The 20,127-nt window shown below is 47.4% G+C and overlaps 1 protein-coding gene across 2 annotated transcripts in view; it reads right to left on the bottom strand.

Moving 5' to 3' along the window:
- Positions 1 to 18,319, bottom strand: part of URI1 (URI1 prefoldin like chaperone) — a 30,444-nt gene extending 12,125 nt beyond the window's left edge. The window contains exons 1-4 of one of the 2 annotated variants that reach the window (XM_079799378.1): positions 17,928 to 18,319; positions 8,140 to 8,174; positions 3,749 to 3,827; positions 2,600 to 2,735 (exon numbers count right to left, since the gene is read on the bottom strand). In XM_079799378.1, coding sequence (XP_079655504.1) covers positions 2,600 to 2,735; positions 3,749 to 3,827; positions 8,140 to 8,174; positions 17,928 to 18,032 — 355 coding nt within the window. In that variant the 5' untranslated portion in view covers positions 18,033 to 18,319. Of the gene's footprint in view, positions 1 to 2,599; positions 2,736 to 3,748; positions 3,828 to 8,139; positions 8,175 to 8,625 lie in introns of both variants that reach the window. The other variant, XM_079799379.1, reaches the window with a different exon arrangement.
- Positions 18,320 to 20,127: the final 1,808 nt, after the last annotated feature.

Below are 20,127 nucleotides of genomic sequence, written 5' to 3'. Positions count from 1 at the left end.
CATTTCTCAGGCCTGAGGGGTGAAGGTGGACGCAGGCACAGAAAGGACGGTGAGGGAGGTTTTATGTGCTCCTGTGTCCTGTATCCTGTTCTGTGTCCTGATTGTGGTGCTGGTTAAACAAATCTTTACACGTGTTCTGACTCACCGAACAGTATACCAAATGAAAAGTCAATGTCACGTTCATAATTTTAAAAATTAAAAGAACGTTAAAGAGCTGGTCATGTTGATGTTAAATGGCAAAATTGCAAAATGTGAGCACAGGGTAGGACACTCTCTCAGAAACCATCTTCCTCAGAACCCCTCCTCTGAATCCTTTTGTTGTTTCTGTGTTAAATTCATTTTGACTACTTTTTTAACATGCAATGACCTCCACCTTCCCCAAATGCCTGTCAACAGTGAAGAAGTATGTTTAACTTGTTATATTCTTCTGCCTTAAGAAAAATAAAGTATCTTTTCTTAGCAAATGTCAAGTACAACAATATGCCTAAACATTTTCTTCAGCATTATTAAGTATTACAAAATTGTGTGAACAAAACAACTTTTTTATAATTAACTTCTCATAATAGGTTCTCAAACATAATTTATATGAATATATTCTGAAAATTATCTTAGATAAATATTGATCCCAAAGTCATTATGTTTGGTCATTCTCAAAACCATATTTAAACATTGGAAAGTGATTTACCAAAAGAATATTTCTGTATTCTAGAGCCCTATTCTATTAAAAATATTCTCCCATTAATATATTAAGTCATACCTGATTCTAAAGATTTCTTTGCTGAAATATCCATATAAAAACCAAAATGAAAAAACGTGAACAGACTCTGAACTGATTTCCTATGAGCAGAGCCACCGCATCAGGAAACTCCCCCATCAGGAAAGGCTTTGGGAGGGAAGCATGCCCTTCTCTCGCCTCGAACGCATGCACACGGCTGTTTTAATGCAGCAATGCCAAGGGAAGTATCACTGCCAGGAATTCCCACAGGCCGAACAGTAAGATTCTCATCAGCGTCACAAAAGATCAAAATGCGTATCATTTATAAACTTATACAAGGTGATCTGCAATTAGTCCCCAAATATAAAGCCCAGAATTTCAATGAGTAAATGAGTTCTCTAACTAGTACCCAACTCATGTGTAAGTGAAGGCATTTCATCGTTGAAAAATTCAGCTGTTTCCTATCTATATGACCTCATTTATGTAGAAGGACCCTCACAAACATGTTCTCAAATGCACATTTACCTAGAAGGTTAAAAGCAGGTAGGGGTGATATTATACTACTAATTTAAGTATACTACTATAGAAATAAGAACATAGATTAGTAAACCTAATTTTAAAATGCAACTAAGCTAGGACTTAATTCAACCCACCCAACTCCAAAATTGTGTGTGTGTGTGTGTGTGTGTGTGTGTGTGTGTGTAAACAACACACTTACTATTTGGTGTCAACAAATAGTATCACAGATAACAAAACTAAAGAACAGCTCAATACAATGAGGCAGAGACCTCAAACCACTTAACAAAGACAAGGGTGCACTTTAGGTACCCTCCACACCTGGTCTCTTCTGTAAAATAAAAGTATCACTCTTCCAAACCAAAAAACACGTTTAAGAATTGTTTTTACTTTGAAAAGAGGGTATTTCTCTCAGTTCAGTAAGTAGAAAGTTAACTCCTTCTGTGTAAAGTATTAAAAGCAAACGTAAGTCAATGGGAGAGCCTACAACAAACCAATTATCTATACATTCTATATATATAAAAGGCTGATATGCCAAGTGTCCCTCCGACCGGTCGCTATGACGTGCCACCAGGTCAGCAGGCACTCAACACAGGAGCTGCCGAGCTGCAGTGACTTGGCAGTGGCGGTTCTCGGGTGACGCATCCCGAAACCAGAGAGGAGGGAGCCCAATTCCTCGTGGGGCCGCGCTATTCCACCTTCGGCTGAGGGTTATGTTGTTCCTGGGGCACTGTTGGCCACGAATCTGGTTTATTACACACTTGCGTTTGCGTTCCACACCCTGTACGACAGCAACTGTGCAGAGTGCCTTCTCGCACTCCAGGACCCCTCAGGGGATGGAGAGCCAGTTTCGGCGCGATCCCGGCAGGCCAGGCCGAGGGACCCCACCTGCCAGAAGGACCCCGCTCACTCCGCAGAGCCCTTGAGCCACGGCGCCACCCCAGGTGCAGCTGACCGGGGAGGGACTGTGGGAGATTGGCTCCAGGACATGTCTGGCCTGTCTCGCCCAATCCCGCCCTGCCGGCCACCTTCTAATTAATTTCCTTTCAATGTGCATGAATCCCTGCACCGGGTCACTAGTAAACTATAAAATGCCCCCAATTCTTATGTCTTCCCAACTTCTACCTACAAAACCACATGTAGTGACATTTACATGATGCCGTTTCTAAAGACACGCTAATGGGGTGCTAGTCCACCCAGAAGTGCCATCGTCCCACTCCCTCTCCCACAGGCTGGTTCTTCTCCAACTGCCTCTTTGGACAGGCCCACCCAGAGGTCATGGAAGGTCCTTTCAGTAACACACAGCCCGTCTGCTTGGCACCCAGTGACGCCTCTAACAAAGGAGCATCGTTTATAATCGGTACATACGTCCTTTCCGGTGCTCGACTAAGCCCACGGCCTGCTTTGCGGAACACTTGGCAAACCAGTTGTCCCCAAGTAACACAGTGACTTCGTTAGTGTGGACAAGTTTTCCTGGCATGAAGGCAAAAGGGCCAAAGGGCACCTATTTAAAAAATAAAATAATAGCATTAAGAACACTGAAAAACACATTTTATGAAACACTAAGCACTAAAAGCTCTGCGTTGAGGTCTTTTTATCTGTACACTAAGAAAAATAAAATGTCAACGTCACAGAAATGTAACACTCCGTTGAAGTTCCACCAGAAAGCCTAGAGGGGTTTGTTTTAGGTTAATAAAGCAACGCCGGGGAAGATGGCACATTTACATACAGCTCTCAGAGAAACTAGCTTTGTCTCCAAGGGTTATACTTGGTTCATTCATAAATTTAAATGAAACAAACTTGTAATGATATAATACCTTTGATTAAAAAAAACGAAATTATTTCCAATAAGATAACTATTTACTTTTGCAAAGCACGAATGAATAAATAAATAGTTTTAACAAATCTACAAAATTTATAAAATGTTTAGGCCAGTAGAATGGACAACAACACAGTTACAAAGTGCCTGGGTTGGTGTAATTAAGAAGAGTCTTCATGAAGAACATTCATGCAATGAAGGAATCTAATCCAGGGCTCGTGAACAGATGACTATGTCAATATGAAGATCATTCAAACAGAAACTAGCGTACCTTTTTATATAAAATCAATGTTCTAGGGTTTAATTCTGTGAATTACAAAACATTATGGTCTATTCCTGCTCTGGCTAACAGGAAACGACTAAGCGCGATATTTCTGCCATAATTGTAGTTTTCTGACACAGTAAAACCTGCACACCAAATATGTCAAATGTTGTGCTAACATTTATGCCATGTATGTCACCATAATGTGATCATTTCATGTAAGTCTGGAAAAAAAGGGGAAGAAGAAAAGACCCACTATTACTACGATTGGTGTGTGAGTGTGAAGTGAAACAGACAAGTCCTATGGTTGCTGCCTCTGACGCAGGCCTGAGCTTGGTGATCTGTGAACTGACCCCGGAGGTAAAGGAACACTATTCCTTCCCGTGGGCAGTGTCTCCACCAGAAACAAGGGTCCCGCAGAGGACACGCAACCCACCATGATGTTGTAGGACAGCTTATCAGGCAGGGTGCCGAGTCGTTCCTGCAGGGCGCTGTAGTCATCATCGACCTGCTGCCTGTTGACAGAACATCAAATACTCAATCAACACACAAATCAACGCCTCCCGCAGGCTCTGTGCCATCGCACAAGCCCGTCAGAAACCTAGTCTTGGCCACCTGAAGGTGGAAATGTTTTTTCATTTACAAATCCTATTTTCACAAAGTTTCGCGATGGCATGACTCCGTGACACACTTCCCAGGGAGGGAGCCGCCGGGGACTCTGGCTTCAGAAGAACACTACTCGCATCGAGAATCGGTGTCTCCTGAGGAGGAAGGCGGTCTGACCTGAGTAAAATCTGGAAACTAAAGAAGATGGTGATGTGTAGAGGGAAATGGAAACGCAAGAGGAAGGAGGAGGGTTAGGGAAGCTCCTGAGTGAAACCATCAATAAAATCTGACTAAGGGCTCATTCCTCAGAAAGCGTGGGGCTGAGAAGTGGGGAGCCATCACCCCTCATCTAGGCACGCTCATGTGACTAAGGTGGGAGAATCCATGGGGGCTGGAAGAAATTAGGCAGAGGTCAGCAACAGGCATTTCCACTGGCTCTGGCGGCTGCTTCATGTTCCATCAAAACAGAGCTGCCTCGCAGTTCACATGGAACAACGAAGACGTGACTTTGTAGGAGCAGAGATGGCCTGGGAGCCCCTCCACCTGGGAGCCCCTCAGTGCCTACACCCACTGCAAGCACAGCCCTGCGCTGGGCCTGTTCTCATCCTTTCCCTGGAGATTAGGTTCCTAGGGGCCCCGCTAGGGTCTTGGCTGCAGACAAAACAAGGGCACTGAAATGTCTTAAAGCAGAAGGGTCTGTCACTGTTTTAAAATGACAAAACTCACCACTTCAGCAAGCAATTTAAAAAGAACATGTAGATGTTGTCAAACTGAAATTGGGATAAATTGCCACGAGACCATCGCCCTCCAGATAATAAAAATGACTGCTCTAGCCAAAACTGGTTTGGCTCAGTGGATAAGAGCGTCGGCCTGCGGACTGAAGGGTCCCGGGTTCTATTCCGGTCAAGGGCATGTACCTTGGTTGCGGGCACATCCCCAGTGGGGGGCGTGCAGGAGGTAGCTGATTGATGTTTCTCTCTCATCGATGTTTCTGACTCTCTATCCCTCTCCCTTCCTCTCTGTAAAAAATCAATAAAATATATTAAAAAAAAAAAAATGACTGCTCTACCAGCACCAGGCTCGCTTTCAGTTTACTCCTCGGCTCCCCTGAAGCAACAGGGGCGCAGTCAATACCATTCCCTCGGCTGGTCTAGAGAAGGCGAAGGGCTCTCACATGTATGTTATTCACCCTAAAATATTCCTGTAGTGAATGTCACTCATCAACATTTTCCTCTCACAAAGAGGAAGGAGGAAGATGAGAAACCACAGGTGAGAGAAACCAGATCTCTCCCATTAGAGCTCCTTCTGGAACAGGCCGTGCTGACAGACAGAACAGCCAGATGTGCCGTGCAGGGGCTCTGGAGACGGGGCTGCGTGGGCAGTACATGGGACAGCGAGTGTCTATGAGCGCCAACTTGGTGCAATGCCTGCACACCCAGGCGCATTGTTAAATCTACTGTACGCTAGCAGTTATGTTTTAGAGAAGCAATTTTGCAAATGCTCACACACTAACATTAGCTTAGATGCAAACAATTCCTGGGAAGATTTGCAAGAAACTAGTGAGGAACAGTTGTTTACAAGAATTGGGGGTAAAGGAGAGGAGGAAAGCTACACACCATTCAGACCCTGAAGCCCAGAATATTCACTGTGCCCCTTGCACGGAAAAATCCTTGAAAGTGCACAAACCAGCATGGGCGTCAGTAGACATCACATGCATTTTACGTCACCCTCTCTGCTCCTTCGCTACATCTGTGTCACCACCGAGAAGGGGCTCGGCTGCACGACTGTACCGCAGATGAGGCTGAAGCCGGTTAAGCAGCATGAGGAGCAGCAGTGTCTGAAGGCAGGTGGGGGGCACCCTGAAGCGCGGCCCAGCTTCCGAGGCCTCCTGCCTCCCTCCACACACTGATGCCTGCTCAGTGCCCAACAGGGCGGGCCTCCAGGGAGGCCGCGCAGTCCAGCAGCAGCATCCGACCGGCCCCTGGATCCCTGCTGTGGCAGGAAGGGAATGACCACCCCCAAGAACGCCACAGTGCTCCCCAACAGCAACCCTGCTTTCCAGAGAAGACACTGGTTCCCGGCTTCTCAGATAACAAATTAGCGACTTCACTGGCCATTTAGATTCTAGCAATAACAGATCCTCGTTTAAAAAAACAGAAGGATGCCCTAGCCCAGTGGTCGGCAAACTCATTAGTCAACAGAGCCAAATATCAACAGCACAACGATTGAAATTTCTTTTGAGAGCCAAATTTTTTCAACTTAAACTTCTTCTAATGCCACTTCTTCAAAATAGACTCACCCAGGCCGTGGTATTTTGTGTAAGAGCCACATCTAAGGGGCCAAAGAGCCACATGTGGCTCGTGAGCCGCAGTTTGCCGACCACGGCCCTAGCCGGTTTGGCTCAGTGGATAGAGCGTCGGCCTTCGAACTGAAAGGTCCCAGGTTCGATTCCGGTCAAGGGCATTTACCTTGGTTGCGGGCACATCCCCAGTAGGAGGTGTGCAGGAGGCAGCTGATCGATGTTTCTAACTCTCTATCCCTCTCCCTTCCTCTCTAAAAATCAATAAAATATCTTTAAAAAAAAAACAGAAGGAAAGTGTGTTTCCTGAGCCATATTAGAAGTGATTCAGAGGAAAAGGCAGATTTAACTGGAAACAGGATAAGGGCTTTTCCTGCACAGATAAGGTGCCCTCTCGCTGGCAGATAGCGACGTGGGGGTGAACTGGTCAAGCCTCTCTGTTGGGCGCTCTGTAAAGCTGGAGACTGAGACTGAGTCCCATGGACCTGCCCCAAACGAAATGCCATGTCCGTCCGTCCTTGCTCACCAGCCTCAGTGCCTGTAACCACGGTGCTACGTACAGCTAGCCGTGCACGGGCCTTCGTCCACTCAGACACCTCGTCCTGTAGGTGAGCTCGGGGTGCTGTGTGACAGGAGAGCGCCCTCGCCCTGAAGAAGTCTCCACCTCCACCAGCACCAGAGCAGGTGGTGAGTCACCGGCGGGTGCAAATCAGTACCTGTTCTCACTGAATCCAACCCTTCACTCATTTCCTGATTTCCTCATTAAAATCAACCAAGAGAGAAGCCAACACTAATAAGACTTCCTCTAGGAATCATCTGTAAAACGGTAAATGGTTCACTTTGACCAAATTAGCGGGGGGAGGGGGGGGGAGGGATTAATTCTCTGGCCGGGGGCCTGCACTCCGAGCTTTAACCTAGACGGACGTGTGATGACAGCGAATGGCCCACCGCAGGAGCGCTGACAGGCCTGCCCCGGGGGTGCTGCACGACAGGCATTTACTGGACATGCAGAAGCGCTGGGTTTCTTCACAGGTGATCCACGTGCCGTAGCCAGAATCGGGAGCAGTCGGAGCGCAGCGCGGGGAGGAGCAGAGCGCAGACTCCGCTCCCACCCTGCCTGCAGCCTAGCGCACTGGAGCCAAACAGCATCTGAAACACTAACTAGGAACCATTTCCTCGGAGGTCTTTCAGGCATGAAGAAAAAGTCTCAAAATAAACTTAAAATGTTCTGTGCTTGATGGTGTCCGAGCAAGGATTCAGTCCCAGTGCCGAGGGCAGTCGGCACTCCTGCACTCACCCCGCAGGCAGGAAGCAGGCGGCCTGCGGTCTCCCAGTTACCTCCGCGCGCGCAGCGCACACAGCGGATGCACAGCGCACATCTGTGAGTCAGCAGCTGGGCTGCACACTCCTAGCTGAGTGTCCTCAGAAGACAGAGGAGGGGCTGCGCACCAAGCGCCGTCTATGAACTCAGAATCAGCACTGAGCAGACAGGACGGCTCGCCCACTGCAGTTGCTCAGAGGCTCAAACTTCAGGAAACGTGCACATTTCCACCCTGATCCAACAGCTGATCCAATTATTATCCCGGTATACATATTAAAAATATTCCCAAGTAGAGCTATGATTAGTCTAGTTCAAAAATGTCTGTCTCCACTTCATAATAATAATGTTATTCTAACACTAAAGAACAAAAAGGAGAAAAGAAGGCCCTTAGACTAAACACAAATGGTGACACTTCAGGAAATCAGGGAACATGTAAGTCAGCAAACAGTGACAGACGATATAAATTAGTGGCCAAGGCATTCAACATGGAGTACTAGCAGAATTCAATTACGGGCTCCCAAAAAACAGGGCACACTCTACTTAAATATGGAAGGGTGGCCTACAGTGTTTCAGAAAAGTGATAAAAGCATCCTTCACTCACCAGTGCTGGATCCTCTCTCGGCAGCCCGTGACCACCTGTCATGGAAACAGATAACTCCTCATGAAAAACAGGGCATGGCACAGAGCTACAAAATCAACGCGTCGCAACACGAGCGGGCTTTACAGATTCCACAGCACCTCCGGCCCCATCTTTATGTGTCACGCGCACCGAGACGTGAGCGCTGGTTCCTAAGCAGCACACTTTATCACAGCCCTCTAATGCGGGCTGATAACCGCAGAACAAATTGCAGCTTCCCGGCTCAGGCTCGGTGCAAAGCCCGCTTCCTAACAGTGAGATGACACATGATATAAGATAACGAGTATTTTGTACAATCTACAGACCTGCTTTCAATGTTACATATTTTGTAGGATACACAAATGTTACAAATAACAAAAAAGCTAATGTAACATCCACGTTTCATCAGTTAAAAAAAATGACAGTAGTGAAAATATTTTATTTTGTCAGTATATCTCCAAATGTTCTCACCTGTGATTTTTATTCTGACGCATTAAAAATGAGTTCGGTGATATTTTTCTACTACATTTTCAAAGGGAAATACTTGGGATAAAGAGATGCTCTGAACAGCCCATTTGTTCCCCCTGTGAATTATGATAAAAGTGTAAGCACCTCATAGCCAGTTGAGCCTATAATATGAAAACAGTAAAATTAATGACAAAAGTTGTTTGTTTCCCTCGGCGGCATTTCAGTAGATTCCCACAATGCTCAGAACACCGGTAAGAACACCAGCCAATAAAGGGGGAAGACACTTAAATGGCAATTGAAAAGCAACACTGTTCCCAAAGATTACTAATCACTTGCTTTTACATGGCCCATTAATAAACGTTTTAAAAATTTCAAATACTGTAGCACCATTTTAGAGACAAAGAAACTAAGGAATAAAAGCCAAAAGGCTCAATACAAAAAGCCACATGAAAAAAAAAAAAGAATTATCTGGGGTTTTGTTTTGTTTTGTTTGAATCCTCACCCAAGGATATGTTTGGGTTTTTTTCTTATTGATTTTTTTTTTTTTTTTTAGAGAGGAAGGAAGGGTAAGAGAGAAAGAAAAAGAGAGAGAGAGAGAGAGAGAGAGAGAGAGAGACATCCATCAGTTGCCTCCTATATGCACCCCAACCAGGATAGCACCCGCAAGCTAAGTGTGTGCCCCGACGGGTATGAAGCCACAACCTTGGTGTATGGGACGACGCTCCAACCAACTGAGCCACTGGCCAGGGTGCTTTATCTGGTTTGAAACCCACTGCTCTGGTTCACTGTTCTGAATACCGATAACTGTCTGTCTGTATGCTTAATGCTTTACCCAGAAATCACAAGAAAGGGGGGGAGGGGCGTTGTCACTAAATCTCTCTAACATTTCATTCCTGAAATAACTGTCCTCCTTTGGGACATTTTAAATACTAGGGCAGTAATCCTGCACAAAATGCATGCTGTGATCAGATCCCAACCACACCCCACATTCACTCAGCACAGGAGGGCCACTGTGGGACGAGGACCTCGGAGTAGCACTCACTGAGTCACACTTAACAGCGGCACTGACATTGCCGACACGCACCTAGAGGGACCGGCCAAAGTGACTCCAGTCCACCCTACTGTCTCTGATCTGGCCGTCCTTGTAAAAGACACAAACAGAACTCCATGTAAACTGAAAAAGAAAACCATCTGCATGAAACCCTCTGATAAAGTTCCTACTGAACAACCCCATTAAAAGATGAGACCCTCTCTCCGGCCCGACGCCGGTCTCCACGCATGAAGGGAGCCAGAAGCAGAGGAGAAAGCCCTGCGAACCACCGCGCAGGGGCTTCATTAACCTCCACGCGGTAACCTGCCGCGGCTGCATATTAACTAGTTACATATTCATAATCACCTACATTATTTAAAGGGCCTTCGATGAAATGTTCTATGCAATATCCATTAGTGACGGTGTTAAAGGTCACAGAAGATAGTCTACTGGAGGCCTCCAGGAAGCCTTTTTAATTAGTAAATATGTAAATTTGGCACATACGCTTTTTATGCTTAAAAAACAAGTCCGCGGTAGGATGGCCTGTCTTCTTGCCATCCCCGCTCTCTGCTCCCCACTAGGTTCCAGCTATCCTTCCCCAGCCCTCCTCCCCTGGTCCCTTCTCTTTCCTAAAAATAGTTTCCCAGGAACAGATTTCAAGAAGACAACAACAACAACAACAAATCTATTTCGTAATTTACAAGGGAAATGCTCACTGCCAAAAAGACGGTCTTACAGACACGCGTCTGCAGGTTCCGGGGAGGGTTCAGAACAGAGGCTGCAGCTGGGCGCCATCCAAACACAGGCCAGATATTGTGAGAACCAACGCAATAGAGGAAAAGGTGGAGGAGGCACGCAAGGAGACGGTAGCTCCCACGGCACGTCCAGTTCTCTTTGCTACAGGGCTCAGAGTCCACAGCTCCAACAGACACTTGAACCCAGGCAGCGGTGTTTACCTTTTGAGATACCTGTAGTTGTGTTTCTTTAATTTCTACAACTTCGCTGTGAAGGAAAATTTTAGAAGGAAGAAAATTTTATGATTCAAACGAGTCTACCTGGGTTAAAAAACAAACCTATCTCATTTTTCTGTTAAGTAATTCCAAATAATCTTATTCCCTCTGAAAATGAACTCAGATTAATTCCTTTAACTATAAGAGAGTGAGCCTGGTCCTATAAACAACTACTCTTGGGGGAAAACAACAAGAAACATTTCATTACTTTGTGGTCCTTCACACAAGCTTTTTTGAAAAAGTAAGATGGCTATCGAGGAACGTGAGCCAATTCCAGTTCTTTAAGTTAAACCTGCCAAAGCATGGAACTGTTACTCCTAAAGAAAGAAAATCTTATTGAACCGTTTTTAGAAAAAGAATTGGTCAGCAGGCTTCAACAATTAAAATAATTGACCCAGTAAATTCTGTAATATAACTGCACTCACAGCCAGGAATTGTAAATAAAATACGTACGTGTGGGTAGGAAGCACTAGGTCCACAGTAAAGGAGCCGGCTAGGAGCTGACCTACCGCTTTTTACCCTCCTCCCTCCCTCCTTCCCTCCCTCTCTCTCTCTCTCTCTCCTTAAGAGTCTTTGCCAACACCCCAGTCACATGGCACCCTGCCTAACTCAAAACTGCCCTCCCTACCCCAAGAGCAAGACTAACCGAGTTTCGCCAAGACGTCACCTCCTAAACCAGCTGCAGGCAGTTCAGTAGGTGGCCTTTCACCTCTCCTTAAGAGCGGGCACCTGTGCTCAGCAGTGAAGTAACGCACCCAACATACAACTGCCAAGGACTGCTAAGACGGAAACGGGTTTTAAAACGGGTTTTAAAGCCGGGTCTACCAAATCCCAAAGCCCACACTCACTGTGGGACGGCTTCCACAAGAAAGCAGCTGTCTGCATCTCTCTCTCTCTCTCTCTCTCTCTCTCTCTCTCTCTCTCTCTCTCTCTGACTCATCTGCTGCTCCTGCCCTCCCTGCATAAGCCCACAGTAATGGCAGTAAAAGCAAGAAAGCTAAAATCCACCAATAAACATCCTTCCTTCTTCCAATGCTTCACTCAGCTCATGGCCCTTTCAGGTCAAGCAACTGAGTATGAACAACAAATTTCCCAAGCCCAGGGTGCGCGCGCGCGCACGTGTGGGGTGTGTGCGCGCGCATGCGTGTGGTGTGTGTGTGCGCGCGTGCGTGTGGTGTGCGCACGTGTGTGGTGTGTGCGCGCACGCGTGCGTGTGGTGTGTGCGCACGTGTGTGGTGTGTGTGTCTGCGCGCGCACGTGTGGGGTGTGTGTGTGTGTGCGCACGTGTGCGCTGGAGGAGAGGGCAGTGGGCTAGCCTGTAATCACTATCACATCGCATGGTATTTTTAAGGCACTAATCGAGTTACATGTCCAGGATGACAATGACACACAGCCCAGCCAACTACCTGGTTTTCCTTTACGCCAGGGTCCAGCTGACACACAGGCACATTCTGCTACAAGGGTTAAGGAGTATTTGATCCGTTTTAGTCAATAAAGCATACGGGATGCAGGAATAAGAATTCCTCTGCTCACTTTAGGAAGACAGGCAGGCAGGCAGGCCTGGTTCCACGTGGGTAAGGTCTCCACTCATTTCCCCTGTACCAGTCCACAGGGGCATCAGCTGTGCGTCCCCTTGTGAATATGAGCCACATTCCAAGTGGCCTGGAGTAGAAGGCCGGAGGAAGGGGCAATGTGCCTCAGTCGCTGGAACCGCTTCCCTTCCCTCCTGTCTCCCTGTATTGCAACTTCGGGTTCCGCCTGCAATGGCTGCGGGTGAAACAGCTGGAGGACTGCACCAAGCACAGTCCTAAGGGCTTGCTCCTGCTAGCCTGCCATCGGGCCACATCCTACAATGCTGGGTTTTAGAGCCACTGAGTCAGAAAGGAAAAAGGACCTGGTGGCTAAGCTGAGACTGGGCATGTACCGCTACCTGACAGCTCCATTTGTGAAGGACGTTCTGTCGGTTAATTAAGTGGGCGTACAAATGTCTTCACCACGGCACCTAAGAAGTGCGCTTCAACAAGTCAGTAAAACATTGCCAGTCTTTTAGGGAGACTTCTTTGTAAAGAAGGGAGGAATTGACCACAGGTTCCTAACAGAAAAAAAAAATTCAAGAAGCAGCACGAAACTGCAATAAACTGGGGCTTCTGTATAAAGCTTTTAAACAACTTTACTTTCTAAATATCCTAAAAGGCAAAAATGCCAAAGCTGCTACCAAAAGTTAACTCCGATTATATAGAGCCACTTGCTAAAGCACTTGGATTCAAAAAACATAGCCAGGATGGAATCAAAGCAATCCCCTTCACCTCACCTGGACATTTAGCCAGCTTTCCCCCGCAGGCTCCCCGCACATTTCCCACATTCACGCCCGGTCCCTTTACACAGGCTGGACTATGTCTAACATGCCTGTGACTCCCTAAAAAAGAAACATTCACTGCAGACTAAACACAAACCGGAGGAGGCACCGAGACTCAGCACCGTTACCCTGATAAAAACCAAAGAAAAGAGACAAGTTCTGAGCAGCCAGGCAGGAGCAGGGAGGACATACACTGCTGAACTGGAGCTGATGTCAACAAAAATAACGAAAAATGAAAAGCGAGTGACACCTTAAAGTGTGAGCAAGTAACCGAACATCCATGCTGAGTACACAGCAAGGGAAGCGCGTGCACACAGAACAGAGCCAGAGGGGTGCCCTCGCTCCGGTGTAACCACTGAAACTTACACCGGGCGCAGGTCAGCCACATCTCAATAACCCTGGGGAGAAGAGAAATACTACAGGGACTGTTCGGAGCAATATAAATGCAGGAGGAACTAAAGAGCGACTGTACAGGTATTCTTAAAAAAGGTAATGATAAATCAATGTGGGTCCCCTAAAATAATAAAATGTCATAGTGCTTAAAACACACAGAATTCAAACGCACAGAGCGATAATGCAGGCGCTAGGATGGGTAAATGAGTGCGCATTGCAATCTCTAGGAAAAACCCCCCTCGTGAGAAAAAAGAATAGTAAGTATAGTATACATATATAGTAGATTTAGTGCTAACAAATACATATATGAAGTATAGTACTAATGTACCACAGTAAAAAAGAATGTATCGTGAACAAGTTATCAGAGTGGAGAAAACACATCAGCAAAGTGTGTTTGGTTAAATCAAAGGAAGTCCTTAAAAAGGCAGAGAAAAAAGAACATCCACGGAGGTGAAACAGAGCCACAGTGAGGTATCACGTTGCAGCCACCGGGACAGCGATAAGAGTAATAACCACATAAGTGCAACATGGCGGAGCCGCTGTGGAAAACAGATTGGTGGTTCCTACAAAATCAGACACAGAGTGCATGTGACCCAGCAATTCCACTTCTGGGTACATTCCCAAAAGAAGTCCAGGCAGGGACTGCGAGATCTGCCGGTCAAGTTCACAGCAGCATTATTCCTAACAGTCAAAAAACGGAAGCTACCCTGTCCACCGATGGATGAATGAATAACCACATGTGGTATCTCCATACAATGGAATATTATTCAGCCTACAAAAGGGAACCATGATATATGTAGTCTGTGATATGAATAAACGTTGAGGATGTTATGCTAAGTGAAATAAGCCAGTCACAAAAGGACAAATGCTGTATGACGCCCCTTATGTAAGACGGCTAGACAGTCAGACTCACAGAAACAGACACAAAGTAAAATGGCAGCTGCCGAAGGGAGGGGGAGAGGGAATTGATTCATGGGTAGTTTCAGTTTCCCAAGATAAAAAAAAGTTCTGGAAATGGATAGTGGTAAAATCAATAAATGCATGTCCTTGGGTGAGGATTTTTTTTGTTTTTTTAAAAACCTATTAAAAAAAGATAGCTATATTTTGGGTCTCCTGTTCTGAGCAGACCCTTTCAAATAGTCTAGCCCAAGCATGTCAAACTCATGGCCCACAATGAATATTTTTGCAGTCCAGCCTATGTAACTGTCTGCAAGAAACGTTTTAATAAAAATTTCGTAACTTTTTATAATATCCTGTTAAATATCATTAGTAACGAACTACAAAGTTTGCTAATGACTGATTACTATAATCGTATTGCATTCATTTCCCTTATGCGCCTTACGCACAAGCGCACCATTTCTCTCCACTAATACTAGCAGCGAATATTTTAGCAGCCACATCGTTAGTCTTTGGTGTGCTCAAGAGGAAATATTTTGCTTTTGGAGAACAAGAAAATTAGGTTTAACTTTACAAAAAATATCAGCTATTGGTCTTTTCGCTAAAGTAACCAAGGAAGGTGTGGCATTTTTGAGCTGGTACTTCAAGGACAGCTAAGATTTCAAAGTCCCGAGTCTGGCTGAAGTGGGGGTTGAATGAAGAACTCATACAGAGGGAATGAAATGAACAATGGCCCACACACTAACTAAAAACCTAGACTGTGCTAGCAGATTGAAATCCAAAGATGATTAAGACCTATCCTCAAAGAGGACAATTGAGAACACACCCATTTTAATGTGTCATGAGTTTATATAATAGGAAAGCAGTGAAAGCTTGAAACATTTCTTGGGGAATCCAACATGTGCCAGGTACCTGGCCAGCAAACAGGTAAAAGGTTAAAAAAAATGGCAGCCCTAGCTGGTTTGGCTCAGTGGATAGAGCTTCGGCCTGCAGACTGAAGGGTCTCGGGTTCGATTCCCATCAACATGCCCAGGTTTCGGGCTCCATCCCCAGTGGGGGGCATGTAGGAGGCAGCCGATCAATGATTCTCTCCCATCACTGATGTTTCTATCTCTCTCTCTCTCTCCCTTTCTTCTGAAGTCAATATATATTTTAAAAAATTAAAATTGAAAAAGAAAAATAGGTTTATTTGCATTATACTTATTAATTTTGTAGTTATTCAGTGTCTGGTAAGTTAATATTCAAGAAAAAATGTTAATTTTTATTAAAATGTTCTATTATTTTGTTAACGATGACTCATTTATTTCAGCCCTTTGTATTCAGGATGCCTCTATCGAAATAAACCTACGTTCCTATGAAAATTGAAGCTTTTGTGTTATTGTGGCCCATATACACTTAAAGCTTGTTTACTTAGCCCATGTTAGCCTTTGAGTTTGACATACTTGGTCTATCCCCGTGGTCAGCAAACTGCCGCTCGTGAGACACATGCGGCTCTTTGGCCCCTTGAGTGTGGCTCTTCCACAAAATACCACGGCCTGGGCAAGTCTATTTTAAAGAAGTGGCGTTAGTAGTTTAAAAAATTTGGCTCTCACAAGAAATTTCAATGTTGTATTGTTGATATTTGGCTCTGTTGACTAATGAGTTTGCCAACCACTGGTCTAGCCTATTTACAGAGACCTTATCATGGCCTGGGAGTTACTGAACCTACGATGACAGACAGGCACATACTTACTGTATGTGCTTATTTATCAACAAAACACAGGAGAGGAGCCTGGGAGCAGAGTGGATGTCCACTGAAGACAGTTACTCGGGTCCCAGGACTGGGCCTGAAAGGCAGTTTCCAAAGGTAACTGGACACCACACCCAAGGGCTGTTCCGAGCACCCCCTGCATTTCAACCACACTGGCATCAGAGTAAGACCAACATGCCCAAGGGGAGGAAACATGTCGGGGAGCACCAGGCACATTTCTATGGCGGAGGCAAAGTGATTCTGGGAGCACCACCTTCCGGGCCTGCCTCACATTTTCTAAAAGAACAAAAAGTTTTGCCGAAAATGAACAAACTGGTTTCAAAAAGCGCTGTCTCTTCTTTCTTCTTTGATTTTTCTCTTCAAAAAAATTAAGATCCATGGACCTATAACTTAAACATGCCCAACTTGTTGAATGTTTAAACCCTCATCTCGAAAAAAAAAGCCCAGTTTAAAACCTAACAGTTGTGTACAGCAGCGATTTTCGGCCTTTTTCATCTCACGGCACATAATTACTGAAATTCTGCGTGCAGCACACCAAAAAATATAGTGCATTGTGTGCCCACCTGCCCCCAAAAAAGATTCATCTTGATTCATTCATTCTAGACAGCTACTGCTGTGCTGGCTGTTGTCATTTTATTACTTGGCAATCGAAGTGCCCCTGACTAAATAGTCAGGTATTGCACGTTTTAAAACTTCTCACAGCACACCCTTTGAAAATCGCTGGTATGTAGCATTAAAGAAAGGAGGCTCTCAGAAGCACGCAATACCCGAGGCAGCCAGCACAGGGCAGGAAATTCCCAGGGCAGGTGGTGGCCAAGCAAACCAGGGCTGTTCTAGATCCTATGAGACCCTCCTGTTCATCTCTGTAAGCCTGACGGAGTGGTTTCTATGCGGCAATGCTCAATAGAAAAGGTTAGCGGTTCTCTCATTGTTTTTGCAACAACTTCCTCACCCTCTGAACCATGATGCTCTCTCCCAACAGGACACTGTCAGTAAATTAAATGCTGCTTTTCCAAGTCAGAATTCCAAGCTTTCAGGAGAGTGCATGGTACAGAATTCAAAGGAAAAACCCCGAGATGAAACAGAGTAACGCTGGCCCCGCCGGTGGTGCTCAGTTGTTGAGATCCGACCTGTGAACCAGGTCACGGTTCGATTCCCCATCAGGCACTTGCTGGATCCCCGGTGTAGGGCGTGCAGGAGGCAGCCGGTGGATGATTATGTCTCATCACTGATGTTTCTCTCTCGCTCCCTTACTCTCTCTAAAGTTCAATTTTTAAAAAACACATATAATTTTAAAAAAAAAACAAACAGTCCCGCTGTACGTCTTCCGTCGGGTGCACGTCTTCCCATCAATCCCATTGGGAGATGCAGGGCTTCCTTCCCTCTTCGCCGCGGCCCGGCTGCTTCGTGTGGCGGCGGCTGCGGTTAGAATGGAGCAACAGCCTCTCCCCTGACCCAGGCCACACCCCCGCGGGCCCGCGGCACCGTCACAAACCGGGTCAATGTGACGGAGCCGGGGACACATTTTGACAACCACTTCCGCCAGCCGCGCCCCGCGCTCAGGCACCAGTGACACCGGGGCAGGAGGGCGGGGGGCGGCCTGTTACCTTTCGCGGCCCCCCTCCCCTCGGAGGTCAAAGGGCGGCAGACAAAAGACAACAAGAGCACGTGACAAAAGTTTCTCCCGGCACTCTCCGTCTCCCTCGGGGACTGGAGGCCGCGCGTCCCGGACGCGGGGTGGGGGCTAGCCGGGCCCGGGGGGCAGGGCTGGGCCGGCCGGGGGTCGGAGGTCAGGAGTCAGGGACGGAGGGAGGGGAGCGGGCGCCCCCACAGCCCGGCGGACGCGCGGGCCGGGCCGCGGCCTGTTACCTTTTCCTGCTCCTGGCGGAGCCGCGCTACCTCCGGGGCCCGCAGCGGGGCCGAGGCCGGGGCTGAGGCGGCGGCGAGGAGCGCGGGGTCCGGCGGGGCCTCCATGGCGGCGCCCGGGGCCTCAGCGAGGCGAACGAGTCCTAAACAAGTGTTTATGGAGGCGGCGTGGCCGGCGGCTGCCCGGCGCCCGCGTGCTCGGCCGCATGCACCGCGCGCCCCGCGCTGAGGAGGCCGCGCCCGTCCGCTGCTCCGCCGCCCGCGTCCCGGCTGCCCGCCGCCGCATCTCACACGCGCATGCCGCCGCCGCCGCCGCCGCCGCCTGGAGCTGCAGGCCGACCGGGGACTGGGACGCGCGGTGCTGTCCGGGGCCCCGCCGAGGGAACGGGCGTCCAGAGGCGGCGACTCCCGCTGGCCCCGCCCCCGCCCCCCGCGCGGCACGCCGGGAAGTGCGCCGGCCGGCCCGCCCTCGCCCCGCCCCTGGGTCACGTGGTGCGCGGCTGGCTTGGCCGGGGCTGCGCGGAACCCTCGGGAAGCTTTCCGTTCTCTTCGGTGTCCGCGCCCGGCGAGGGCTCGTGGGACCGCAGCACACACCTGGCCTCGTGCCCACGTCCCTCTCCGGACCCAGGGCGTTTAGTGCTGCATCTGGCGGTCGGAGCTTAGCTCGCGCACTCGAGCAGCCAGCCATTCAATGGTAGCAAATTCAAATCTTTCCTCCATGAATTCAAAGGCGTAATTATATCTGCACGTGTATTGATGACTGCAGTACTTCTTCCAGATCGTCCCGTGGCCAACTCCTTTGCATCACTCAGGACTCGGTTTAAATAACCAGGCTTCTGTCCCACCTGCGTGGCTCAGTGGTGGAGAATCAACCTATGAACCAGGAGGTCACGGTTGGATTCCTGGTCAGGGCACATGCCCAGGTTGCAAGGCTCGATCCCCAGGATGGGGTGTGCAACCCATGATTCTCTCTCATCATTGATGTTACTATCTCTCCCTCTCCTTTCCTCTCTCTGAAATCAATAAAAATATGTTAATAAATAACCAGGCTTCCCTGCTATTCTATCCATAGACGCCCCTCCCCTCTCAAGCACCCACCAGCACCTCACTTTTTACATGTTCTTCACAGTAGAACAGCACAGTAACAAACTCTACATTTCCATCGCTCAGCTTCAACTATGATCCGCTCATGACCAATTTCTTCCATACAGCCTCCCCATCTAGTTAATTTGCAGCAAATGCTCTACTTTGTATCATTCCACTTGTAACTACTTCAGCATATGTCTCTAAGGGTAAATACTTTTTGTGAAAATATAACCAGAATATCATTAGCAAACCGAAGAAAAGTCGCTACAATGATTCCGTTGGGATACTGTGGTAAGAATGTTTAACATGAGACCTACCGCCTTGACAGCTTGAAGGGCACAATGTTGTTAACTATGTTACATAACAGGTCTCTAGAACTTAACTAGCATAATTGAAACTTTGTACCTGGTGAGTAGCAGCTCCCCCCTTCCCACCCCCACCCTCGCCCCTGGCATGTGTGACCACTAGGTGAACCTTGAGGACGTTATGCGATGTCACAGGAGGACAAATACTGCATGATCCTACTTACATGAGGAATCGGAAGTAGTTAGACTCATAGGAGCAGAGATTAACAAATAATAAATAAATAAATAAATAAATAAATAAATAAATAAATCTTTAATATCATCCAATATCCAGAGACATTTCAAATTTTGTGGAATTTTTTTTTAAGTCCTGGGCCCGCCTCCAGACCTGCTGAACCATGACGTCTGTATTCCCACAGCTCGTGGGCGGTGCTTCTGTGACCCGGCCTGGGGAAGCTGCCCTGTCCAGCAACCTCAGCTGGACCCATCGCCAGTGATGGGACTGCCATGAGGACACAGCCGTGATTGTAGGGAATGCCTCCTTTACAGCTGTCTTGCTCTTAGTGGACGTAAAACTTGAATGTATTTTCCACTGAAATAAATTATTAAAACACTAGTGGCCCAGTGCACGAAGTTCATGCACATTAAAAGGGGATTAATTAGAGGAAATCCTATCTAATAAAAGAGTAATATGCAAATTGACCATCACACCAAGACACAAGATGGCCGCCCCCATGTGGTCAAAGATGGCTGCCCCCATGTGGACACACATGGCCACCACAAGATGGCCTGCAGGGGAGAGCAGTTGTGGG

This window comes from Cnephaeus nilssonii (assembly GCF_951640355.1).
Source record: "Cnephaeus nilssonii genome assembly, chromosome: 20".
NCBI classification, from domain to species: domain Eukaryota; kingdom Metazoa; phylum Chordata; class Mammalia; order Chiroptera; family Vespertilionidae; genus Cnephaeus; species Cnephaeus nilssonii.
Note: the sequence above shows the minus strand (reverse complement) of the source record. Positions and strands in the feature narration are given on the sequence as shown.